Genomic DNA, 27,976 nt, shown 5'->3' on the forward strand with positions numbered 1-27,976 from the left:
TAAGCTTTTCCAGCTTGAACAACTGGAAGTTCACGGTTCACATATTGCTGAAGCCTGCTTGGAGAATTTTAAGCATTACTTTACTAATGTGTGAGATGAGTGCAATTGTGCTGTAGTTTGAACATTCCTTGGCATTGCCTTTCTTTGGGATTGGAATGAAAACTGACCTTTTCCAGTCCTATGGCCACTGCTGAGTTTTCCAAACTTGCTGGCATATTGAGTGCAGCACTTTCACAGCATCATCTTTTAGGATTTGAAATAGCTCAACTGGAATTCCATCACCTCCACTAGCTTTGTTTGTAGTGATGCTTCCTAAGACCCACTTGACTTCACATTCCAGGATGTCTGATAATATTATATTAGCATTGCCAAATTTTAAAATTTCAGACCTAAAAAATGGTGGTTCAGTGGTAAAGAATGCACCTGCCAAGGCAGGGGACTCAGGTTCAATCCCTGGGTCAGGAAAATTCCCTGAAAAAGGAAATGGCAACCCACTCCAGTATTTTTGCCTGGGAAATCCCATGCACAGAGGATCCTGGCAGGCTACAGTCCATGGGGTCACAAAAGAGTCGGACACAACTTAGGGACTAAACAACAAAATCTGAAATATCATTCGAAAGTATTATATTTATCAAAGAAATATACAAGGATAACAATCCTGCTATTTCTAATTACAGAATATGCTCACTGTGAGCCTCTCTGCTGTTCAATTTTTCTTACATGACTTTTATCCTTATCGTAATAGATGTCAAAACGCCTCACATAAACACTAAACCTAGGGATAGTTCATAACTAGCTAACTGCTGAAACCGCTCCCTGCCCCCTCCACACAATGCGTGAGTATGAAGCAGATTAATCTACCCAAGTTCACTTCGTCTCTATTCTTTTCCCATCTAAGAACCCAGAGCAGGAACCACCATGTATGAGTGGCTGAGCAGGGAGTTGGTGATCTCTCCCATCCTGGAGGGGCAGTGTCTCTCACTACGCCCAGATGACCTAGAGTGACAGGACAACAAAGGTCCACGGTCCCTACAACTTAGAAGTGGAAAGCAGACAATGATTAATGATTAAAAACTGAGATTTCAGACTCAAATTCCATTGCTACAACCCAGTGGTTCTCAAGTAGGGGCACTTTCGTCCCCTTGGAGACAGTTGGTAATACATGGGGACATTTTTTATTGTCACAACTTAGGGGAGGGGCGCTGCTAGCATCTAGTGGGCAGAGGCCAGAGATGCTGCTGAACATTCACTCTACAGTATACAGACAGCCCCCCCACGACAAGGGTCATCTCGGCCAAAACGACCACTGTGCTAAGGGTGAGAAACCCTCACAACACGTGACACCACCCGGGGCCCTGTCAACAAACTGATGTTCTGCTTAATAACTTAAACTAACAGCATGTGGTTGTATTTCGAAGCTGATTTCTTTTCCCCTTGTTTTACCTCGGGTGTATGTTTTGCAATCTCTCTAATTAAAGTAGAAGCGTTTTTCTTCACGTATTCATCTTTGTCCTTCAGACAGGTAAGTACCACTGGAAAAATCTCTGCTTCAACCACCATTTCTGCCAGATCCACAGAATGTTTCGCGATCTGACTGAGAGCTGAAAGGACCTGACGCTGTTCAACAAAAACCAAACCCAAACATTACACAGGGTCCACTGTGGAGTTCAGATGTAATTTAAACAGCTTTGTATCACATTCAAATTCCTTTATAAAGAGGAAGAAATAAACACAAATTCAACATAACCTAAGAGTCTTGAAGTATTCACCTCCTACTCTTATACCTAAATACTCAATTTCTTAAATTTCCTAATTTCCAAGTTGAACATCTTAGTTCACACTATTGACTATTTAAATATTTACTTATTGAGGCTGGTCAAAGAATATGACCTTTGGGTGAATATTATTTCTTAATTATGCACTACTTAAATCATTAGTTTATGATAAGTACAGTAATGTAATACAAACATGATCAAGCAGAACTTTGGGCAGGTGGCTATTACAGTTTTAAAGAATTTTACATTGTCTAATTAACATTGACAATCTTAAAATTTTATAGAACATAACTATTATAATATAAAAGTATAATTGGTGACTATTAACTGAAAATTAAATTTTAGAAAGCTCAAAAGACTAATATGACCATTTTCATAGGAAACATAAATATAATAGTGGGCTAGAAAATCTTTAGGTCCCTTCTAACCCTGAGGTTTAATCGTGACATGATTCCTTACTTTAATTACTGATTCTGATGTTACTTCTAGTTTTCAGCATTGCATGTACTTTTCCCCAGTCACATCTTGATTGTCTAATCCTTACAGCATTGTTTCCACATACGAAAGGACCCAAATACATAATATACCCAGACCTGTTTTGCATGATAATTTACTAATATCTAAAAATGTATACTATCCATCTGCACACATATCGTTTCCATTTTCTTAGATTATCAGAATCCTGGTTTGTTTGTTTCTCAACTTTATTTTTAAATACCTTCAGTTTAGCATCAGGGTTCAGGATCATCTGGGCTAAGTGAGCAATCACTCCTGCATCCACCACTGTCTGTGCTAACTCTGGAGAATGCTTTGCAATATCACTGAGGGCTGAAACAGCAATCCTTTTCAAAGCAATTTCTGGCTCCTGGATACAGAGCACTAAGAGAGGAACAGCTCCCGCATCCACCACAGCTTGTGACAGCTCTGTGGGTCCAAGAAAAGTAATTAAGTGAGTATGGGTGACTGACCCTTGTACAAGCCACTTTTCACCCTGACAGATACAGCAAAGCGAAAAGGGGAGGGTGTACTTCACTGTCTCGACATCTGCATTTCAAATCAGCCTTCCTGGTTTCATGAACCATGTGGGCCAATCGCGAGCTGAAAAGAATACAGGTCAATAGATGGACCTCCATTTACATGAACACATTTGAGGTAGATTAGGCTGAAATGGCTTGTTATTCTTTTTTTTTTTTTTTTTTTTAAGAGAGTAAGCAGATGTCAGCTGTTTAAGCTCTGACAATTCTGCACTTCTCAATAGGCAAGCATTTTATGCATGGTTTACAATAACAGAGAAAATTAAAGTACCAAAAATTTACCAACCGCACTAATTAGGCAGTATTTTGTTCTATTTACATGAGTAAACATTAACATGAATCTCGTGCCAATAATGTCGATTTTTTAATTCCTTTCATCTTATCATATTTTAAAAGATTTTTTAAAACTTTGTACACAAAAGGTGCATTTTTGTTGTACATACAAAAACATTTTAAAAAATGAGAACTACAACCAAACAACAGGATTTAATATATAAAATTTAACATTAAAGAAATTAATCATAAGCATTTGATATGTCAGAAATAATATCTTTCAAATATACATGTTGATTTGTGTGTCCAAGAATAACAGCTATAAAAAAATAACACAGTTTTTAAATTACAGAGAATGTAAGGTAAACAGGCAGACCCATATATGTGTAAAAAATGTCTTTTCAGAAGCATAAAGTACACTGCATAGTTACAGATCCTACTCTCGTGTTCATGGCCTCTCTTACTGAATCACATACACCCATTTCTACAACCTCTTCCTTTCAAATTATGTTCTCATTTTCTCAGATGTGTAGCAGCCTGACAATTTATCTTTTCTGTTATTTAAAAAAATTTGTATTGGGAGTATAGTTGTTTTACAATGTTGCATTAGTTTCTGCTGTACAGCAAAGTAAATCATATACATATATGACTATATGTATATGATATATAATATCATAATCTTTTTTAGATTTCTTTCCCATTTAGGTCACCACACAGCAGAATGTAAATTGGTACAGCCACTATGGAGAACAGTATGGAGAGGACTCAAAAAACTAAAAACAGAACTATCATATGACCCAGCAATTCCACTCCTGGACAATTTATGTCAATAGCCAAATTATCAATTCAGCATATCACTTAGTCTTTAAAGAAGAGTCTTTAATTTTTCAAACAACTGGTAATATCACATTTTCTAAAAGGAAATAATGTTAGAAAATGAAGGTTAGTGTCCAACACTTGTTTTCCTTCAATTATTATAATTATCTGAGAAGTCCCATATTGTATAAATGATTCATTCATTCTTTCATTAAACAAGTATCAATGGAAGGTTATTATGTGCCAGACTCATTCAACGCTGGTGCAAATGATACGCTTCTAAAATTAACATTACGCTGATTAGCAAATATGTTTCAATTAAAAAATCCAGTGTGAAATATGAAATACAATGGGAAGTTAATATGTAATCTCAAGAACCAGAGGCAGATAAGAGGAATATGTTTTTTAAAAAAAGGTGGGAAGGGGACTGTCTTGGTGGTCCAGTAGTTAAGACTCTGCTTTTACTACAGGGAGCATGAGTTCAATCCCTGTTCAGGGAAATAAGATCCCACATGCTGCACAGTATGCCCAAAAAGTAAAAATAAAAAATAATTTTTTAATTAAAAAAAAAAAAGACAACAGCAGCAACTGACTGGAATATCCACCTCAAATCAATAGAAGACATTCCTCAGAAACCGCTCTGAGATTCTACTGCCATTCCCTGAAGACCAACAATATAGCAGGTAAAGCAGGTGATCACTCTTTCTTCCCAAGGGAAAAGGGAAGAAAACATAAGGGTGTGATATCATGCAATTTCCAGATATAATTTTTATATTCTACTTTAATAATTAGCATGTTAATTTAATTCAATTCAAATTATACAGGTGTGGTATGGTTGTTGCTGTTGTTCAGTTGCCCCACTGTGTCTGACTCTATGTGACCCCATGGACTGCAGCATGCCAGACCTCCCTGTTGTATGGTAACATCAAATTTATATAGTCATATTCAAGGGTGCCTGGAATCTATATATCCAGGTGACCCTTGAACAACGCTGGATTTGATCCATGTGGGTCCACGTGTAGGCGGGCTTTTTCAATGATAAACTCTGCGGTACTGCACCATCAGTGGTTGATTGGATTCAGGATCTCAGACATGCAGGAAGTGATAATATGAGGGCTGACTGTAAATTATACTCAGATTTTCCACTCCGGAGAGGGTCAGCACCTCTAACTCCCACATTGTTCAAGGTCAACTCTACTAGGCTAAATATTTTATTTTGAGAAAGCATAAGGATTACTTCATCTATGTATGTATGTTCACTTTCACACTGTTTCTAAGAGTAAAGAATATGCAGTGAACAATTAAAAGTACTATTAATGAAAACAAAGTTCTTTAAAACAAATGTTATGGTTGTAACTCCCATACATTGTATTCTTTCCTTGAATAATTGAGTTCTGTTATCCTCCTTTCCCTGAACTCTGTTATGAAAGAAACCCCAGTTTTTCTGGCTTGTTACCCATTTCCATCTAAAGCTGCTTTCCATTCTTTCTGAAATAGTAATGCTAAATGAGGGGAAGGATGAGTAGGGTACCATAGAAAGGCTTGCCTGAAAGGAATGAAGCTTCTAGGGACCTGGATGGGGCCTAGCAATCAATGCTGTACTTGAGTTTCATATACTTTCTCTCTCCAGTTTACATGGTCCTTCAAAACCTGGCTCTGCTCTTAGATGGCACACACTGTTATTAATAAACAATATTGTTCAACCACCTTCATACATATACTGGGTACAAGATGTATATACAGGTAAGAGTACATACATACATTACATTATAATAGGCCTAAATAACGCAAGCCATACTACTGGGTTGGCCAAAATGTTCATTCAGGTTTTTCCATAAGATATTATGGATATTATGGATGTTATGGAAAAACCCAAATGAACCTTTTGGCCAATCCAATATGTTACACAAACCACAGGCTAACTATTTCATCCTGCCTCTACCGCTCTTTTTTCCTGTGGTGTATCTTTCTTCTCTTCCGTACCATTGCTTCCTCTGGTATTTCTGTACCAGTCGCAGTTGGCTTCTTGTCAGTCAGGGCATGGGCTTGTGAACCAATCCTGGCAAATGGGACCTGGGTAGAAGTCAGCTGGAAGCATCTGTGAGAAATTTTCCTCTGTAATAAACAGAGATACACAGGAGGAAACACCACCTCATCTGTGCTGGACATGGGCACATCTGCCTGCAAATGACATCTGGGAACTCCTACATCCATCTTGCAACTGTAATAGGAGAAATCGCCAATATGCTGAGGATGGCTGAGTACAAAAATAAGAAACATCTGGGTCCCCCGTGACACTGTTCAGCTGCATAACCAACCTTGGAATGGCCCTGACTCTGAATTTTGTGTCATGTGAAATGAAAAACATCCTCAGGCTTAAGCCACGTGTGGTTGATAGTCTGACTTACAGCCCCAGCCATACTGATATGATTCTGCCCTCTCAGGCTTGGTGTATGCACATATTTTGCTCTCTTTTCTGGTCATTTCGTGTTCATTACATGCTTCCTGTGTGCCAGAAACTGGGTTAGTTAGATCTTGGGGAAGCCAAATAGAGTAAAACACTGCTCTGTCCTGGTGGACTTTGCTAAAGGTGAGTGTGTGAACAGACCGCAGTGCAGAGTGGGGCTGAGAGTCAATACGTGGAGTGTTTGGGGAAATGTACACGGTGCAATTTCAGGCAGTGCTTCCCATTTTCCTTCCATCTCCCCTTTTCTTCTTCCCTATACTTTTCTACTCTTAAAAAAAAAAAGGCAGGAATAACCAAAACCCTCAAAAAACCAAAACCCGCAAAAAAAATCTAGTATACTTAAAAGTTAATATCCATAGAGAACTTCCCTGGTGGTCCGGTAGCTAAGACTCTGTGCTCCCAACCCAGGGGACCGGGTTCAGTCCCTGGTCGGGGAACTCAATCCCACAAGCTGCAACTAAAAGATTCTGCTTGCAGCAACTAAGACTCAACACAACCACATAAATAAATACATTTTTTAAAGTTACTCCCCATAGGAGAAATCTCACAGAATTCATTTTAACTCTAATTTGGAAATGAGTTTGGGTTGTTTAATTATTACTCTTTGGAAATCAAAGATTGATATGTACAGACGTTCATAAAAGTTTTAACCAGGGGAAAAAACAAGCCAAGAAATTTATCTTCAGTGTGGGAAAATATCTTAACCTCCTTGTAAATTTTAAATGAATCTTCAAAAAGTGAATTTTTAACAACTGTATCTTCTTTTATGCAAGAACATGTGACATAATCATATACTGTTAGGTAACCAGCAAGATTAGAAGCAGTTATGCCAAAAAAAAAAAAAATCAGAGAAAAAAGGTTTTCTGTTATACCAACACATTAATAGGATTTAAGTGGGGTTTATAGCACTATTCCCCACTCCAGTACACTTGCCTGGAAAATCCCATGGATGGAGGAGCCTGGTGGGCTGCAGTCCATGGGGTCGCTAGGAGTCGGACACGACTGAGCGACTTCACTTTCTCTTTTCACTTTCATGCATTGGAGAAGGAAATGGCAACCCACTCCAGTGTTCTTGCCTGGAGAGTCCCAGGGACGGGGTAGCCTGGTGGGCTGCCGTCTCTGGGGTCACACAGAGTCGGACACGACTGGAGTGATGTAGCATAGCATAGCATAGGGCACTATTGGTGATATATTTTCTTCTCTATTTGCCAAATTTTCTTCAATGTAATTATTTTTTAAAAATAAAAGAAATATGAACATGTCTTTGACTATACACATAGCTACTGCTGGGGCTAACTATACTAACATTATTATTATAAAGGAAAAATAAATATAAATACTTTAGCTTACTTCTCAATATGGAAGAAAGTTTCTTATTTTTAAAAATGGTGGGAATATATATCTCCTTTAAACAAATTAGGAAAGAATGCATAATTTTTCTTTGAAAAATTACAAATATATTCTAGAAATACTATTCACTTTTTCACACTTTCCTTCTTGTCTTAATTCATGCCTTTGTTACAGTTAAAATACTACATTTTTTAAATGCTAAGTGTTATCCATTTTTAACATTTTTTTAGGCTTCAAATTGTCAGTGGAAATAAAGCTATCCAATAGCACCTTCCTTATTCATAAATAATAATTAAAGCCATTGATTGCATGCATGTAGACAACTGATATACAGTCCTCAAATCTGATGGTCAGCTATTTCCAGCCAAGGAATAACTAGTTCTCTTCGGCCTCCTCAACACCTCATTGCTGAGTGAAGGAAATGAGGCAGCCATCTCTATGGAACTTTGACAAGCTCAGTATGACTTTAGATTTAATTTTTTAAACAAAAAGAGACACAGATAAAAGGGGGGACATTTGAGATCAACAACATTCATAAAATTACTAGTATCTAAATCTGGATGAATCAACTATTATAAATGACTTTATGCGGACTAGACAGGAACAACACAAACAGGAAAGTCCATCAGTGTATAATAGGTACAGGTGAAACCAGGTGCATCAGGCAAAAGTGATTTTGCTTTAATAGTGCTCATCATGGCCTTAGGGCTTCTCTGGTGGCTCAGTGGTAAAGAATTCGTCCGCCAAGGCAGGAGCTGCAGGTTCAATCCTTGGGTTGGGAAGATCCCCTGGAGAAGGAAATGGCAACCCACTCCAGTATTCTTACCTGAGAAAGCCCATGGATAGCAGGAGTCTGGTAGGCTACAGTCCACAGGGTCACAAAAGAGCTGGACATAACTAAACAACCACCATGGCCTTAACCCCTCTTAATTGTTACAGCTCATGGTTTGGTTAGATCAGCAGTGGTAAAGACAGGGCCCAGGCAAGTAACTAAAATAAGTGAAGCCAGAGGAACAATAACTGAGTGGGGAGCACAGTAAACTGGAAAAACATATGCACCAGATACAAGGAGCACCATCTACTCAGTTTCTTCAGCCCAGCGCTGCCGCGTGGGAATGCAGACCTAACCACTGTCAGATCCTTGGATTTTTCCAGAGATGTCAGACATCTGATTGCTTTGTTTTTAAGTTTTGGAAACTTTAAAAAACAAAACAAAAAAACACTGTGTAAGACAACATGCATGCGTGCGTGCTAAGTCACTTCAGTTGTGTCTGACTCTTTTGTGATCTCCATGGACTCTACCCCGCCAAGCTCCTCTATCCATGGGATTCTCCAGGCAAGAATACTGGAGTGGGTTGTCGTGCCCTGCCCCAGGAGATCTTCCTGACCCAGGGATCGAACCCACTTTTCTTATGTCTCCTGCATTGGCAGATGGGTTCTTTACCACTAGTGCCACCTGGGAAGCCCCCTAAAACAACACAGTGCAGGCCAAATAAAATATGTTCGTCATTTTACAATCTTAGGCTTAAATCTTAAACCTTCTGAAATGAGCTGTGGGGACTTTCTGGATGTGAAAAAGGTGTAGTTCTCTCTACTTTTGATTCTTGAAGACATGTTGTGGAGTCATAAAGGAAGAACCACTATTGTGGTTATATAAGAAAATTCAGAGGTGAATTCCAAGAGACTGACAAAAACCTAAAAACTGGCCTGTAAAAAAAGGATTAATCTAAACATATATTATGATACTCAGCTAATTTTCCTGCTCACAATGGCAATGTAGGAGGGAAGAATTTGAGCAAAATTAAGTGATCCATCATGAGAACTCACAAAAAGGACTCAAAATGAAGAGGTTCTCCAAAAAGAAAAAAGAAAGGAAAAAATATGTATATATATTTAGCACACTAATTCAAAAGTAGTTAGGCAACTCAAATACCTCAGGGACTCTAATTTCTTTTAACTTTATATATTTTTCCAAACACTGCTTGTAACTCATTGTTTTTAAACCCAACAAAAAGTTATGTTTTACAGTATTTGCTTCATTAAAAATAAAATTATGAATCATTATTTCTTTGCATTTAGTTTGCCCTATTTATCGGTTTAAAGATAGGCTGGTTTTACATCTGGCTGTAAAATACATAACTGTATTACTTCAAAACCTGTTTGAAATAAAGCAGGTTAAAAAAAGATTTAAGATTTGGCTACAACTTATGATGTTAATCTTACATTATCAAGCCATTCAACCAAGTTTTTCATGATTTGGTGAAATCACAGTCAAAACAAATACGGAGTTGCAATCACCAAAGTTAGTTACATGCTGACCATTGGTGGCTCAGACTGTAAAGAATGACTGCAGTGTAGGAGCCCTGGGTTCAATCCCTGGGTTGGGAAGATCCACTGGAGGAGGGCATGGCAACCCACTCCAATAGAGGAACCTGATGGGCTATAATCCATGGCGTCGCAAAGAGTCAGACATGACTGAGTAACTAAGCACAGCACAGCATACTCCAGTTTGACTTTAGAAATGTCACTTCCAAAGTAGAAGAATTTGTCTAGTTTTTGGTCTAATCCACTGTTTACAATGGGTTGTTACCTACTGCTATGTAACATCACACCAAACTCAGCTGCTTAAAACAGGAAACATGTATAGTCTTATTGTTTCTATAATAAGAATATAGGAATCTGGGACAGAACCTCAGCTGGAGGTTCAGGAATCTGGGAGAGAACCTCAGCTAGAGGTTCCGGAAGTGACCTCTCACGAGGTTGCAATTATGCCATTAGCTAAGGCTGCAGGTATCGCAGGCTTGACTGGCTCTACAGCATCTGTTCCCAGCACAGCCATGGGAATGTTGGAAGAAGGCATCAGTTCCTCCCTGTCTCTGGGTCTTTCCATAGGCTGCTCATGATGAGGCTTCCCCCAGAGTGAGAGATCCACAGGAGAGAACCCAAGACAAAAGCTGTAGTCTTTCATAATCTAACCTCAGAAGGCACATACCATCACTTCGGCTATATATATTTGGTGCAACGTGGAAGCAGATTACACAGGGATGTGAATAGGAGGAGGCAGACATGGAAGCCAGCTAGCAAGAAACCTTTCAGATCAGAGATCAGATCAGTCGCTCAGTCGTGTCAGACTCTTTGCGACCCCATGAATCGCAGCACGCCAGGCCTCCCTGTCCATCACCAACTCCCGGAATTCACTCAGACTCACATCCATCGAGTCAGTGATGCCATCCAGCCATCTCATCCTCTGTCGTCCCCTTCTCCTCCTGCCCCCAATCCCTCCCAGCATCAGAGTCTTTTCCAATGAGTCAACTCTTCACATGAGGTGGCCAAAGTACTGGAGTTTCAGCTTCAGCATCATTCCTTCCAAAGAAATCCCAGGGCTGATCTCCTTCAGAATGGACTGGTTGGATCTTCTTGCAGTCCAAGGGACTCTCAAGAGTCTTCTCCAACACCACAGTTCAAAAGCATCAATTCTTCGGTGCTCAGCCTTCTTCACAATCCAACTCTCACATTCATACATGACCACAGGAAAAACCATAGCCTTGACTAGACGAACGTTGTTGGCAAAGTAATGTCTCTGCTTTTGAATATGCTATCTAGGTTGGTTATAACTTTCCTTCCAAGGAGTAAGTGTCTTTTAATTTCATGGCTGCAGTCACCATCTGAAGTGATTTTGGAGCCCACAAAAATAAAGTCTGACACTGTTTCCACTGTTTCCCCATCTATTTCCCATGAAGTGGTGGGACCGGATGCCATGATCTTTGTTTTCTGAATGTTGAGCTTTAAGCCAACTTTTTCACTCTCCACTTTCACTTTCATCAAGAGGCTTTTGAGTTCCTCTTCACTTTCTGCCATAAGGGTGGTGTCATCTGCATATCTGAGGTTATTGATATTTCTCCTGGCAATCTTGATTCCAGCTTGTGCTTCTTCCATTCCAGCGTTTCTCATGATGTACTCTGCATAGAAGTTCAATAAGCAGGGTGACAATATACAGCCTTGACATACTCCTTTTCCTATTTGGAACCAGTCTGTTGTTCCACATCCAGTTCTAACTGTTGCTTCCTGACCTGCATACAAATTTCTCAAGAGGCAGATCAGGTGGTCTGGTATTCCCATCTCCTTCAGAATTTTCCACAGTTTATTGAGATCCACACAGTCAAAGGCTTTGGCATAGTCAATAAAGCAGAAATAGATGTTTTTCTGGAACTCTTGCTTTTTCCATGATCCAGCGGATATTGGCAATTTGATCTCTGGTTCCTCTGCCTTTTCTAAAACCAGCTTGAACATCAGGAAGTTCACGGTTCACATATTGCTGAGCCTGGCTTGGAGAATTTTGAGCATTACTTTACTAGCGTGTGAGATGAGTGCAATTGTGTTGTAGTTTGAGCATTCTTTGGCATTGCCTTTCTTTGGGATTGGAATGAAAACTGACCTTTTCCAGTCCTGTGGCCACTGCTGAGTTTTCCAAATTTGCTGGCATAGTGAGTGCAGCACTTTCACAGCATCATCTTTCAGGATTTGAAATAGCTCAACTGGAATTCCATCACCTCCACTAGCTTTGTTCGTAGTGATGCTTTCTAAGGCCCACTTGACTTCACATTCCAGGATGTCTGGCTCTAGATCAGTAATCACACCATCGTGATTATCTGGGTCGTGAAGATCTTTTTTGTACAATTCTGTGTATTCTTGACATCTCTTCTTAATATCTTCTGCTTCTGTTAGGTCCATACCATTTCTGTCCTTTATCAAGCCCATCTTTGCATGAAATGTTCCTTTGGTATCTCTGATTTTCTTGAAGAGATCCCTAGTCTTTCCCATTCTGTTGTTTTCCTCTATTTCTTTGCATTGATCGCTGAGAAAGGCTTTCTTATCTCTTCTTGCTATTCTTTGGAACTCTGCATTCAGATGTTTACATCTTTCCTTTTCTCCTTTGCTTTTCGCTTCTCTTCTTTTCACAGCTATTTGTAAGGCCTCCCCAGACAGACATTTTGCTTTTTTGCATTTCTTTTCCATGGGGATGGTTTTGATCCCCATCTCCTTTACAATGTCACAAACCTCATTCCATAGTTCATCAGGCAATCCATCAGATCTAGGCCCTTAAATCTATTTCTCACTTCCACTGTATAATCATAAGGGATTTGATTTAGGTCATACCTGAATGGTCTAGTGGTTTTCCCTACTTTCTTCAATTTAAGTCTGAATTTGGCAATAAGGAGTTCATGGTCTGAGCCACAGTCAGCTCCTGGTCTTGTTTTTGCTGACTGTATAGAGCTTCTCCATCTTTGGCTGCAAATATAATCAATCTGATTTCGGTGTTGACCATCTGGTGATGTTCATGTATAGAGTCTTCTCTTGTGTTGTTGGAAGAGGGTGTTTATTATGACCAGTGCATTTTCTTGGCAAAACTCTATTAGTCTTTGCCCTGCTTCATTCCGTATTCCAAGGCCAAATTTGCCTGTCACTCCAGGTGTTTCTTGACTTCCTACTTTTGCATTCCAGTCCCCTATAATGAAAAGGACATCTTTTTTGGGTGTTAGTTCTAAAAGATCTTGTAGGTCTTCATAGAACCGTTCAACTTCAGCTTCTTCAGTATTACTGGTTGGGGCATAGACTTGGATTACTGTGATATTGAATGGTTTGCCTTGGAAACGAACAGAGATCATTTTTTCGTTTTTGAAATTGCATCCAAGTACTGCATTTCAGACTCTTTTGTTGACCATGATGGCCACTCCATTTCTTCTGAGGGATTCCTGCCCACAGTAGTAGATATGATGGTCATCTGAGTTAAATTCACCCATTCCAGTCCATTTCAGTTCACTGATTCCTAGAATGTCGACATTCACTCTTGCCATCTCTTGTTTGACCACTTCCAATTTGCCTTGATTCGTGGAACTGACATTCCAGGTTCCTATGCAATATTGCTCTTTATAGCATCGGACCTTGCTTCTATCACCAGTCACATCCACAACTGGGTATTCTTTTTGCTTTGGCTCCATCCCTTCATTCTTTCTGGAGTTATTTCTCCACTGATCTCCAGTAGCATATTGGGCACCTACTGACCTGGGGAGTTCCTCTTTCAGTATCCTATCATTTTGCCTTTTCATACTGTTCATGGGGTTCCCAAGGCAAGAATACTGAAGTGGTTTGCCATTCCCTTCTCCAGTGGACCACCTTTATTCTATACCAATACATCTGAGAGAGGCAACATTCTCCTGTAGTTAAGAGTGTAGTTAACAGTTAACTAGAGCTATAATTGAGTTGAGAAGTTGACATCTCCAATTGCAGGTGGGAGTGTGAAAAAGTGGAAGGAATTTGCATATTATTATGAAAAAAATCTAATCTATGATTTTTATTTATCCCCCACCCTCACAAATGCCATTTTTCCTACTCATCATTTCCATACCATTTCTCTCCACCCAATCTTCAGAACCATCCATCTAACCCTTACACATGGGTTGAGTGTTTGAGAGATTAAAGGTTAACGTACATCCATCCATACATAAATACATACATATGCTTTGAAGGTTAAATAATTCTAGCTCCTTTAAAAAGTCAAGTGAGTCAAATAAGCCATTGATCTGGAGTTAATGGGGCCTTAGTAAGAAATTACAATCAGCTGGAAAGATGGCACACTTATACAAGGCTCAAGCATAAAAAAAACAGCTTCAAAATATGGAAAGGAAAAGTCAAAAAGTGGAGATGAGAGAAAAAAGAAGGTGGGAAAAAACAAAGACTGGTATGGCCTTGGAAGATAATAAGTAGCATAAGATATAAAGCAATTTTTAAAACCCCAATTTTAGTGACTTTCAGTTTCATAGTTATACCTACTCAACAGCTGAGACTAGGCTGAATGGAAGAAGCCAGACCTACAGAGAGGGTCTGGAGGGCTCTTGGGATGAAACAATAAATTACTTGGAATCAGCTTTTTACAAAATATGCTTTTTGTATCTAGAAATGTTCCCATTCATTTCCACTTGCTTTAGGGGCTTCCCTGGCAATCCAGGTTAAGTTTAAGATTCCTTGTTTCCAACATAGGGGATGTGGATTCAATCCCTGGTCAGGGAACTAAAATTCCACATGCCATGTGGCACAGCCCCCAAAAAAACACCCAAACAAAAAATACATTTCCACTTGCTTTATATAATATTGCAACCACAATTGTAGTTTCACTCTACCTACAATCTGCAAAAACAAAACAATCTTACATGGATTTTAATATGTTTAAAAGATTTTATTAAACTTTGAACCTTCAAACTTCATTGGCATTTGTTATTGCTTCAGGCCCCTAGGAGCTTCAGGCTAACAGAGGAGGCTAAACAGTAAAGGATCAGCTGTGCCCTAGTGGAATTCTCTATGAGAACACACAAAGGAGAGAGGAGATAGAAACGAAATACTGAATGGTTAGAAAGTGTACAGGACGTTTTCATACGAGGGCTCCCTGGTCAGCAGTTCTTGGTGTGACTCCTTCTGAGTGGTTCCTTGAAGTTACCCTCGGGCCTCCACTGTCCACTTTTATTCCTGAGGACGAGCTGCCCCAACAGTGCTAATAATTGCATAATATGCCACTGAGCAAATATGCTATAGTTTACTTAACCATCCCCCCAACTTGGGACACTTAATTGTTTTGTGGGTTTGGGGCTTTGCATTATTAAGTACAGTGCTTTAAGATTATGTAGCCCGCCAGGCTCCTCCGTCCATGGGATTCTCCAGGCAAGAATACTGGAGCGGATTACCATTTCCTTCTCCAGGGGATCTTCCTGACCCAGGGATCGAACCTGGGTCTCCCGCATTGAAGGCAGACGCTTTAACCTCTGAGCCACCAGGAAAGCCCATTTAACCATTGCTACATACCAACTGATCCAAACTCAGCGACTTAAAGCATCATTTTCTCTCTCACACTTTCTGTGGGTCAGAAATCCATGAGCAGTCTAGCTGGGTGGTTCAGGCTTGGAATTTCTCGTGAAATTGCTACTACACTGTCTGTGGAGGCTGTAGTCATCTCTGAAGGCACAACTGGCGGAGGATCTGCTTCCAAGCTCACTCACATCGTTCTAGAAAGCTCCATTTCTTGCTGGCTGTCAAAGACCTCACAACACAGGCCTTTCCATGGGCTATCTGAGGGTCCTCATGTCATAGCAGTGGCTTCCCTCCAAGCAAGTGATGAGACCCCCAAAACAGAATCATAGTAAAGGCTTGTAAAGCTGGTCACCCATGCTCAGAAGTGGCAGACCATTGTTTCTGCTGCAGTCTAGTGGTAACACAGATCATTCCTGGTGTGATATGGGAGGGACTGTACCAGGGTGAGAATGCCAGGATGTGGGATATTTGAGGGGATTCTTGGAGTCTAGCTACCATGGATCCTATATTCATACATACATATTCCACACATTAGACAAACATACACATTCATATGTGTGTGCATGCATGTGTGTATTTACTTAAGACAGAGGCTCTGAGGTGGTGGTCCTGAGAAGAAGAATGGTGGCTTTTTAAAATTAATTTCTTTATTTTAATTGGAAGATAATTATTATACAATATTGTGATGGTTTTTGCCATACATAACAGGCAAATAGGTGTAGGTATACATGTGTACCTATGTGAGCAGACCATAGGTATACATGTGTTCCCCCAATGCTGAATGCCCCCTCCCACCTCCCTTCCCACCCTATCCCTCTAGGTTGTCCCAGAGCACAGGCTTTAGCTGCCCTGCTTCAGAGGTTCTTGGTATTTTTGGATTAAGCCACAAGAAACTGCTGTTTTTGTTAAGTCAAGACCAATCAAATATAGGTAATCTCATATAGGTCAAGGTAATAAGCACTGCAATACTGTTTTCCAAAGGGGATTATCAATACAGGGCCCCACTGACAATGTGCAAGTCTGATAGTTTGGCCACTTATAAAGTATATTTCAGCCCTTACATTAGTAAGTGGTTGCTTGAAGTTGACTCATTATTTATTTCTCCCCAAATAGTACATTTAGTTCCATATTCCTTAACTTACTACATATCACCATTCAGCTATAATGATTAATTTAAGCATATTAAGTGACTTTTTGAGGCCACAGCATCACCACTTCATTGCCTTTTAACAAAAAAACACAGAGCACAGCACAGGAATTCTAAGTCAGTACTGTCAGATGGGAACATGAGCCACATATTTAAAATTTTCTAGTAGCCACACTTAAAAAGTAAAAAGAAATAGGTGAGATTAATTTTAATCATGGGATAGAGACACAGACGTAGAGAACAGATTTGTGGACACAGGCGGGGGTGGGGGGAAGGAGAGCATGGGACTAATCAAGAGTGTAGCAATGACATATATACACCATCGTGTGTGAAACAGATAGCTAGTGGGAAGCTGCTGTGTAGCACAGGAAGCTCAGCTTGGTGTCTGTGATGACCTAGCGGGGTGGGATGGGGGGTGATGGGAGGAAGACTCAAGAGGTAGGGGATATATGCATTGTTTTTGTTGTATAGTTGCTAAGTCCTATCCAACTCTTTGTGACCCCATGGAGTGTAGCCAACCAGGCTTCTCTGTCCATGGGATTTCCCAGGCAAGAACACTGGAGTGGGTTGATATTTCCTTTTCCAGGGGATCTTCCAGACCCAGGGATCAAATCTGCATCTCCTGCATTGGCAGGCAGATTTACCACTGAGACACCTGGGAAGCCTGCATATAAGTATACTTATAGCTGATTCACATTGTTGTACAGCAGAAACTAATAAGACATTGTAAAGCTGCTGCTGCTAAGTCACTTCAGTCGTGTCCGACTCTGTGCGACCCCATAGATGGCAGCCCACCAGGCTCTGCCATCCCTGGGATTCTCCAGGCAAGAACACTGGAGTGGGTTGCCATTTCCTTCTCCAATGCATGAAAGTGAAAAGTGAAAGTGAAGTCGCTCAGTTGTGTCTGACTCTTCGCGACCCCATGGACTGAAGCCTACCAGGCTCCTCCGTCCATGGGATTTTCCAGGCAAGACTACTGGAGTGGGGTGCCATTGCCTTCTCCATGTAAAGCAGTTATCCTCTAATTTAAAAATAAATGTAAACTAAGTTTTAAATAATCAAATTGTTTAACACAATATATCTAAAATACTATAATTTCAACATGTAATCAATATTTAAAAGTTTTAAAACTCTCTTCTTCACATCAAGTCTTGGATATCCAGTGTATATTTTGCACTTACAGCGTGTCTCAATTTAGCTGCTAAATTTTTATTGGAAATGCTCAATCTCCAGTATTTAGATTCCAAAAAGTTTACAGTTGAAAAAGTAGATTCACATATGAACGTTGTTCCAGTCATGCCTAAAGTTTTCCTAATTACCAGGCACTTGTTTATCCATTCCATATACATTAGCTTACATCTGCTAACCCCAAATTCCCACTCCATCCCTTTCCCAACCTTCTCCCTCTTAGCAACCATAAGTCTGTTCTCCTTGTCCCTGAATCTATTTCTATTCCATAGATAGGTGAATTTATCTATTTCATAGACAGGTGTTTTGCCTATGATCTAAGAGTTTCATTTGTGTCATATTTTAGATTTCACATATAAGTGATATCCTATCGTATTTGTCTTTCTTTTTCTAACTTACTTCACTTAATAATCTCTAGGTCCATCCATGTTATTGCAAATGGCATTTCATTCATTTTGATGGCTGAGTCGTATTCCATACATGTACTACATCTTCTTTATCAATTCATCTGTCAATGGTCATTTGTTTCCGTGTCTTGGCTATTGTGAATAATGCTGCTATGAATGTAGGGGTACATGAATCATTCTGAATTAGAGTTCTGTCTGGGTATACGTCCAGGAAGGGAACTGCGGGATCATTCAGCAACTCTATTTTTAGCTTTCTGAGGAACCTCCATGCTGTTTCCCATAGTGGCTGTACCAACTTACATTCATACCAGCAGTATAGCAGGGTTCCCTCTTCTCCATACCCTCTCAAGCATTTTGTTATTTGTGACTTTTTGATAATCGCCATTCTGACTCATGTGAGGTAGTACCTCATTGTCATTTTGACTTGCATTCTCTAAAAATTAGTGATATTGAGCATCTTTTTTTATGTGCCTATTAGACATTTGTATTTCTTCTGCGGAGAAATAAGACATTGAGGTCTTCTGCCCATGTTTTGATTGGTTGTTTTTGTTGTTGTTGAGTTATAGTTGTACATGAGCTGTTTGTTTTGGAAATTAAGCCCTTGTGAGTCACATTGTTTGCAAATATTTTCTTCCATTCTATAAGTTGTCTTTTCATTTGGTCTGTGGTTTCCTTTGCTGTGCGAAAGCTTGTAAGTTTGATTAGGTCCCATTTGTTTGTTTTTGCTTTTATTTCTATTGCCTCGGGAGACTGAGTGAAGAAAACATTGGTGCAATTTATATCAGAGCATGTTTGCCTATGATCTCGTCTAGGAGTTTCATGGTGTCATGTCTTAATGTTTGTCTTTAAGCCATTTTGAGTTTATTTTTGTGTATGCTGAGAGGGTATATTCTAACTTCACTGATTTACATGTGGCTGTCCAACTTTCCTAACACCACTTGCTGAAGAGACTTTTTCTCATTGTATATTCTTGCCTCCTTTGTCAAAGATTAATTGATTGTAGGTGTGTGTGTTTATCACTATCAATGTCACTTTTTCCTTTTATATCTATGCCCAACAGAGTTCAGAGGTTATCTGGATATAACAAAGTTTGTAAAAACAAAGTAAAGATTCCCCTTTCTACCACAGTACAAAAACATAACTCACAATTTGTCTTTCACTTGAGCCAAAGTAAAATCACCCAATATATTATTCATATTAAGATAATATTGTACCTTTTTGTTCCATATTTGGTCAGCTCTTTGGATGACCTCTATGCTCACTGTATCAATTCTTCCATCTTAGATCATAAAGTCTTAGAGGTGAGATGTTAGCCAACTTATTTGACCTTGTACAGTAACAAAAGCATGGTAACATACACATAAATGCCTCAAACACTTTTTGATAATTACAATGATGATGATGATGGAGATAAAGAAACTGCTTGCTAGCTTTATATATAAAGTTGTAGTTCTCAGTGACTTGGGGATCTGAGAGTACAGAATTATATTTTATTGTTCCAAATTCTGAATTCCAAAAAAATGCAAAGAAAGCTTAGAAGATTTTATTAATCAAAAGTCTGTACTTTAAAAATCACAAGAAATAAAAATACACACATATAATTTTTTACCAGCATACAAACTAACCCTAAAAAAGACTAACAAATTAGATAACCACTGAGTAAAAGTTACAATTAAAAATGTTATTTTAGGGCTTCCCTGTTGGCTCAATGGTGAAGAATCCACTTGCCAAAGCAGGAGACACGGGTTCAATCACTGGTACAGGAAGATCCCACATGCTGCCAAGCAACTAAGCTTGTGCATCACAACTACTGAGCCTGTGCTCTGGAGTCTAGGAGCTGCAACTGCTGAAGCTTGTGCTCCACAACAAGAGAAACCACCACAATGAGACACCCACACACTGCAGCTAGAGAATACTTCTGCTCTCCACAACTAGGGGAAAGCCGTGCTACAATAAAGACCCAGCATAGCCAAAAATGAAGTAAATAATAAATAAATAAACTTATTTTTTAAAATGTTACGTTAACACATTTGGTGCCTATGTCCAAAGAACACAGAAGAGACATTTATTTTCACTTTCATCTTTTTTTACCAACACCTAAATAAGGAGAAAAGTATTGGGAGAAATAAATGTTAGGATCAAAATTGGTATAATATATAATACATATAATCTCATATACATCATTTTCCTCTAAGCTTATGTGTTCCTCAACCCCTCTAAGATAAAATAAGTTATAAAAAGATGGCACAGAAACCAACTTATTATCTACAGGTATCACTGAAGTCTTTAAGGCTTTTAACACAGAATTACCATCCTCTTGTCCTCTGCTCCCCCTCCTTCCTTACTCTAAGACCTACAGTACAGAATTCCTAATTATCTCAGATATTTGTCACTAACATGTAGATTTTTTTAAATTAATTACTGCAACCTAAGCCTGTTCCACACAATGTAGACTACTGGTATTTATATATGGGTGGCTTGAGTGGCACAAGAAGAATATATGCAAAAATTCTGATTTTTAGAATTATTTTTTCTTTTTATCGTTTCATCATCCTAAATGACACAGAAAAGAATCAGGCTAGCCAGCTCTGTCTGGATTCCTCCCTTACATTATCTACTTGGTGAACAAGACACAGTCTACTCGCTGTTTCTGTGGAATCCTAATCAGCTGAGCCCGCTAAGCACTGCTCATCTGGGGCTGCAGCCATCCCCTCTCCTGACCACTACCAAGCAGGGAGGGACGTCTCTCTTTTGATTTAGGTCCTAAGGAGATAAATCAGGTCCCTGGGAGACAGCATAGTCACACATGTGGAACCAGTCATCGGGAATTAAGAACAGAAGTATCTGGCGAGACTTGCAGATACTGCAAGGAGCTTAAGAAGAAGAGTGATGAGCTTTCATACACTTGCCTTTCTCACATTATAAAAAGGAAGAATCTCTGAAGGCTTCTGAGTAATGGCCAAACAGCTCTGCCATAAACTGCCGTCTGACCAGAATAAATCCTTTAACCTCTCTATTTCAGTTTCCTCATCTGTAATAGGGTGATTGTGTTAATAATTAAAATGTTTTAGGACACTTAATCCAACCTATTCCACTTTGCCAGGACTGAGAACTTGCTAAGGTTTACTGAGAGACAGCAAAGGTTTATAGGAAACAAAGTTTACAAGAGACAGTGTTTTTAGCTAAAGCTCCTAAACAAACACTTAAAATTTATTTCTTTTTAGGCCAAACATGGAACAGCATTCCTCCAAAACACCTACATGGCTTTTTCTTCCTCAGGCTGCCACCAGGCCACTGCTCCCACCTCAGTCCCCTAGTGCTGTGATGGCTGCCACACACTCCACCCAGGTCACCACGGAGCTTCTGTGTCACCCACAGGTGCAAGGCTAGAGCCAGGCTGCCAGGCAGAGTGGGGAGGGAGGGAAGGCCTGGGCCCTCCCGGTGGGAGCACTAAGGCAGCAGAGCCCACCGTTCCTCTGGCCTCACCCCTTGTAGTTCCAAAAACAAGACTAGTGCTTGAAAATAATGAGAGACTGGACACTAGTTAGGTAAATATGCAGCCAGAATAATTCTGCTGAGGGGGAGACTGTAGCACAATAGAGGAGGACCAACAATCAGTCTGAGCCTTTCTTAAGGAACCCAAAACAGAAAGAGGTAGTTTATTTATCTTCAAAGAGGTGTGTATTATCAAGTGTGTTCAGTAACTGGTGACTCTATCATGGAAATTTACTGAGACAATTTGCTCAGAGTTGCAAATCGTCTCATTAAATTTCCATGATAGAGTCTACGACCACCATTTCTGATGGTTAGCCTCCAATTTCCTCTGGTTATCTGTACAATGCCTTAAAATCTATATGTACAAGTAGCTTCTAGAAATTGTATTTTTCAAATAAGGAAACATCAGATGATGCCCACTGACTTTCCTCTTCTAGTAATTGTGTGTTTACTTTATTTTTGTTTCCTACATGCAAAACATTTTCCTTCTATTGCCCTTAAAGGTCATTTCTTTTGTATCTCCTCTAAGGTTTATATTTCTTAAACTACCTAATCAAACAATTTACCACTAGTTCCCAGAAGAAAACGCTGAATGAATCCCTTCCATCTCAATATATTCCATTTTTAGGAGATCATCAAGAAAGAAATCAGGTCATTTGAAGGTAAATCTTCTCTTTTCACTGATATTCAGGATGTGAATATTGACTTACTGCTTACTAGATAACAATTCCCTTTCCTTCTGAGAAATCTATTCAGTAATCCCTTCTGGGAGCTTCTGGGTCCCAAGCCCCTAATGACTGTGAAATATTGAAATTACACTGGGAATTCCATGTGGGAGCCAGATTATAGCAAGAAATTGGAACGGAATCCCTTAGACAGAGCCTATTTATAAACTATAATCATTTACCCTCAGATTCAACAAAAGGGAGATATGGAAAGGTTATCTATGGGCACCCGCCTGACAGAGTATCTGCACAGTTGTCCTCAAAGTTCTTTCGTATCACCCTTTAAAATACTCATGTTACGATCTATAAAGTCCTCTGACATTAAAAAAAAAAAAAAAAAGACTAAATATACTCATGTAGTTTCCCCATGATAACCAGCTTCTAATTTAAAACACTGCCTTAGTTTTCTCAATCAACATGTATTAAGCAATAGTCCTAAGGTGAACCTACTTGGAAAACCAAAATTCAGATATTAAGGAAATAATTTTATTGTACCAATTCTGAATCATTCTAAGCATGACAAATAGTTTTCTCTCTTGATTTATTTTTACATCATTTTATTGTCTCCAGTAGTGTCATCATTTAAAAACCAAATTAAACATAACTATGGGACAGCCACTTCCTGTTTCTGTTTCGAATTTCTTCTTCAATACTCTTTCAAGAAGTACGCAGTCAAACTGTATGGTACGGGGTTGACATATGGCTTTGGAGTCAGACAGATTTAGATTCCAATTTTGGCTCAACCATTAACGTAACTTCAGGCATCGTCTACATTCCACTCTCTTCCTCTGTTTAACAGGGAGAGTAATACCTGCCCTAAGTGTATCTGCAGCCAAAATGAGATAATATCCTGATGCATACTGCGCAGAGCCAGGCACATAGTAATTACTCAATAAACAGTAGTCATTATTTTATACATGCATGCACATTGAAAAATCTAGAAAATGAATTTAAAATATTCATTCTATAACCCTAGTAACACAAACATGTACTCACTTGTAATTTATATCCACATAGGATTTTATTTTTATATCATTATGGCTCAGCTGGTAAAGAATCTGTCTGCAAGGCAGGAGACCTGGCTTTGATTCCTGGGGTGGGAAGATCCTCTGGAGAAAGGAAAGGCTAGCCACTCCAGTATCCTGGCCTGGAGAATTCCATGGACTGTGCAGACACGACTGAGTGACTTTCATACGTACACATAATTGTAATATAATTTTCTAATTTTTCACATTATAATCACTTTTTCATGTTATCATGCAGGATTCATAACTGTTGAATGAGATTCCATTAAGTAAACTTCTATAATTTAACCCCTAAATTTCTACCAAATATTTGAGGGGTTTTGATGTTACAAATAACACTACAATAACATTTGCATAAATGCAGCTTCTTCATTCTGTGGGATTCTATCCTTAGGATGAATTCTCAAAGTAGGCTTTCTACAGTAACCATAAACTCTTTTATGGCTTAGATTTGCATGATATGAATTTGCATTTACAAATTCATACAATTTCTAGTGCCTTTGTCAATAGAAACATCATTGTGCCCTCTCAAATCTTCAGTTTTAATAATATTAAATGTATTGAATATTTACCATGTACTGGCCTATCTCATCAATCTCACAACAAATGTGGAAGTAGTACAACCTTTCTTACAGATGAGGAAGTTAAGTTTCAGACAGTTTAAAAGCCATGTCCAAGGTCACACAGCAACTAAAGACTGGAACTTGGACTCAAACTCAGATTCTAGCTAAGGCCACAGTGCTCTTAACCACTTGGTTTTTTTTCTGCTTTCACTGATGTTTTATTATGCAGTTCTTTGACTACTAGCAAAGTTTTCATTTTAACATGTTTAAAACTGTTATTCTCTTATTGTGTTATTTGCATATTATTTAGCAACTTCTGTAAAGTGGTGGGGGCAATTTTGTTCACTGTGTACTTTTTAGCAATCAAGTGTATCGGCACAACCTTCACACAAGAGGCCCAGGTCCCTTCTTGATGGCCTCACTGAGCTCAGTTTGTAAGAAAAGGTGCTCCTTCTCTTTCTCCTTCTTCCTGCCAATCTTGGGCTGAATACAAATATATTCTAGAAAGCTACCATGCCCACATCTTTTCAACATTATTCACTCATAAAACATGGCTCTTGGCTACCCTGGAATACCCTACCATAAGTGAGAGTTACGACCCAATGTCCCCTGGGGAGTAACAAACTCTAATAATTTTGTAACAGAACCAATTTACTAACGTCTTTGAATCAATCAATATCTCATTCTCCCCATGTCCCCCTTCTTCCCACTCTGTCTTCAAATGTCTCTTTTGCTAACTAAGATAAAGACTGACATGTATAGGCTTTTGTTTTTTTTTTAATGAATTTGTGATCCAAACAATTTGGCCTTCATTCAAAACTTATCTCCCATAATGTATAGATACAACATTAAGACCTCTTATCTATGGTTTACTAGTAAGCAAAACCAGGTTTACCTAATTAATGTAAACTTTAATAATCCTATTTTATAATAAGGGCCATTACCTGCATTATGTCTTGCAATATAGCCAAGTGCCCAGGCTGCAGCCTCTTTGACTCCAGGATCAAAATCTTCCAAGCAAATCACCAGTGTGTCCAGCGCTCCACAATCAACTATTGCCTGAGCTAGCTGGGGAGAATGTTTACCAACCGCTCGTAATACAAAGGCAGCTGCTTTCTTGTAAAAACGCTACAAGCATAAAGAGATAAAACTCAGTATGAATCAAGCTAAAAGTTAAAATAGACCAAAACAAACATAAAAAAATGACACTGATATTAAAAAAAAAAAAAGCTCAGCAGTTTTTAAATACAAAAGATGAAAAACATCCTGCAAAATCATTTTGATTTTTTGAGGCTTCCGCATTGCTTTTGTTCATTAACTGAACTGAAACGGTGTACATCTTTAACTTCATTTCAAATGTTTTACTCTGAAACATGCATTTGGAAACTGCATAAAATAAAATGTAAGCATTGTATTTCCTACAGATTCATAAAATAATGGGAGTTTATGTTTGTGCATTACAGTGAAAGGTACTGTTTGTCCTGTGGGAACTCCTAGATTGTTAGCACGTGCAACCAAACTGTCACCTGACAAACTCATTTCCTTTACTTGCCCTCAGTCTCTAAGCGTGACCTCAACTAACCTTTCTGGTGTCTCGTGTTATCCTGAAATAACAGCTATGCTCTGAGGTGCACTTAGCAATCATCAGATAAAGTTTCTATTTCTTCACAGTGTATACAAAAAAAGCAACTAAGGTGACTACAGCAACTGTTCTGAAAGCATTCTATTTACATAGGCTAAAATATTAAAAATCAATAAAAAATTATGTGAGAGAAAATACAAAAGGTATATTTTAACAGAATATATTTTAAAAATTAGGATATGTTGAAAAGATAAGGAATCTACTGTTAGTAACAATGTTTTGATTTGATATATTTCTTTAGTTTCTTAAATGTCAACATAGACATTAAAATATTTGTTACAAAGTCTAATTTTACAAGTCCATAACCAAATATCTACTAAATCATTACAAAAATTAGAAGAGTTTTAAAGTAGCTTTCCATAGATTATTTTCTCATGATTGTGGAAAAATAATAGTGATACATTTCTTGTCATTACCATAAGCTGATTTGAATGTATATTGCAGAATTTTCAAATTCACACTTTACTGAGCACCATTTAGCATTAACTAACAGTGCCTAGAATTCATACTCTCACTCCCTCTTCCTCTTAACTTCTGCTTCTCCAAATCCATAACTCTCTTCTCTCCTGGAATGCCTCACCAAAAGAACTGCCAGAAAAGAAAAGGGAAGAGAAAGAAGAAAGGATGGAAGGAAGGAACGAAAGTAAACCTGGAGGGAAAAGGAAGGAAAAACCAAACCAGAGGACTTTGTACGCATAGAGAAGAGATTAAATCTCACATGAGAAATGGGTTAAAGGCCTGGAAGGGGAAGGAGACAGAAGCCTGTGAAGATGCTTCCCAGTCTCACTTTCTCCTCACGTGTGCCCTGTTGCTTTAACTAATGGGCACTCATTCATACTTAGAAAACCTCAGAGAACCTTCTATGTGAGATATCAAACACAGACCTTGCCCTCAGAGAAGCAGCTAAGAGTCCAAGCATTTGATGATAGAAAGAATGCCTACAAGAAAAATACAATTTAACTCCTCCTAGAGATAAAAGTCATTAGCAAATGACTCTCCAATCTTTAAAAAAAAAAAAAAAAAAAAAGCACATTTTAAAGCAATTAGAATTTTATTTCGTTAAAAAAATTTGGCCACTTTAAAGTGTACAATTCAGTGACATTTAGTGCATTCACAATGTTGTGCAACCATACCTATCCAGTTCCAGAATATTTTCATTCCTCCAACAAGAAATCCTCTACATTAAGTAGCCACTTCTCACTCCCCTCTTCCCCCAGCTCCTGGTAATCATTAATCTGTGTCCATCTCTGTGGATATGCATTTTCTGGATACTTCATATAAATAAATGGAATCATACAATATGTAGCCTTGTCTGGCTTCTTCCTCTTAATATAACTTTTTCAAGGTTCATCCATGTTGTAGAATGTACCAGTACTTCATCCCTTTTTAGAACTGATAATACTCCATTGTATGGATATATAACATTTACTTTATCTAGTCATTCTTTTGGCTATTGCAAATAATGCTGCTATGAACGTTTGCATTCAAGTTTTGCTTGAACACCTGTTTTCAATTCCTTTGGAAATATAACCAGGAGAACTGCTGGGTCATATAGTAATTATGTTTAACTTACTAAGGAACTGCCAAATTGTTTTCCATAGCAGCTGTGCCACTGTACACAACTTCTCCACATCTTCAGTAACACTTGCTATTTTCCTTTTTTTTCTTTCTTTTATTTGTTATGGCCATCCTGGTAGGTAGAATGGCTGGCTCTTCACAGTTTTGATTTTCATCTCCTAATGACTAATGCCATTGAGTATTTTTTCATCTTAGCTCTTAGTACATTTTCTTTGGATAAATGTCTGTGAGTCTTTTGCCCATGTTTTAATTTAATTGTTTGTCCTCTGGTTATACATGTGTAAGAAAGATAATTTAATCTTAAAGACATGTCAAGAAAGATACATCCCTAGGTTATGATAAATCAGCAGGATGGAACAAACAGGCAAAGACCCTACCTAGAGGAAGATCCTTAACTATTGTTAGGAACAGAAAGGGAATCAGACAGGATGGGAGAAAAAATGGAAGCACTCTTAGATGACCTTTAAAAGGCTTGACATGCTTGCATGCTTGGCAAAAAACGCTTTGTCAAACCTTCTCTTACATGCATTCTCCTTGCTTTCAAATGCTTCTCTTCCTCCTTGCTTCCAAGCTCTCTCTTCCACTGCCCATTAACTAGATTCAGACGGTAAAGAACCTGCCTGCAACCCAG

At 38.7% G+C, this 27,976-nt stretch overlaps 1 protein-coding gene and 1 non-coding gene across 4 annotated transcripts in view; both read right to left on the bottom strand.

Moving 5' to 3' along the window:
• Positions 1-27,976, bottom strand: part of SPAG6 (sperm associated antigen 6) — a 62,707-nt gene that overhangs the window by 21,956 nt on the left and 12,775 nt on the right. For all 3 annotated transcript variants that reach the window (XM_027559983.1, XM_027559981.1, XM_027559982.1), the window contains 3 exons: positions 25,070-25,253; positions 2,494-2,699; positions 1,444-1,617 (listed from right to left, as the gene is read on the bottom strand). In XM_027559983.1, coding sequence (XP_027415784.1) covers positions 1,444-1,617; positions 2,494-2,699; positions 25,070-25,253 — 564 coding nt within the window. The remainder of the gene's footprint in view (positions 1-1,443; positions 1,618-2,493; positions 2,700-25,069; positions 25,254-27,976) is intronic.
• TRNASTOP-UCA lies at positions 15,472-15,544 on the bottom strand. The gene has a single exon. It is a non-coding gene; the product is annotated as a tRNA-Sec (tRNA).

This window comes from Bos indicus x Bos taurus, chromosome 13 (assembly GCF_003369695.1).
Source record: "Bos indicus x Bos taurus breed Angus x Brahman F1 hybrid chromosome 13, Bos_hybrid_MaternalHap_v2.0, whole genome shotgun sequence".
Lineage (NCBI taxonomy): Eukaryota > Metazoa > Chordata > Mammalia > Artiodactyla > Bovidae > Bos > Bos indicus x Bos taurus.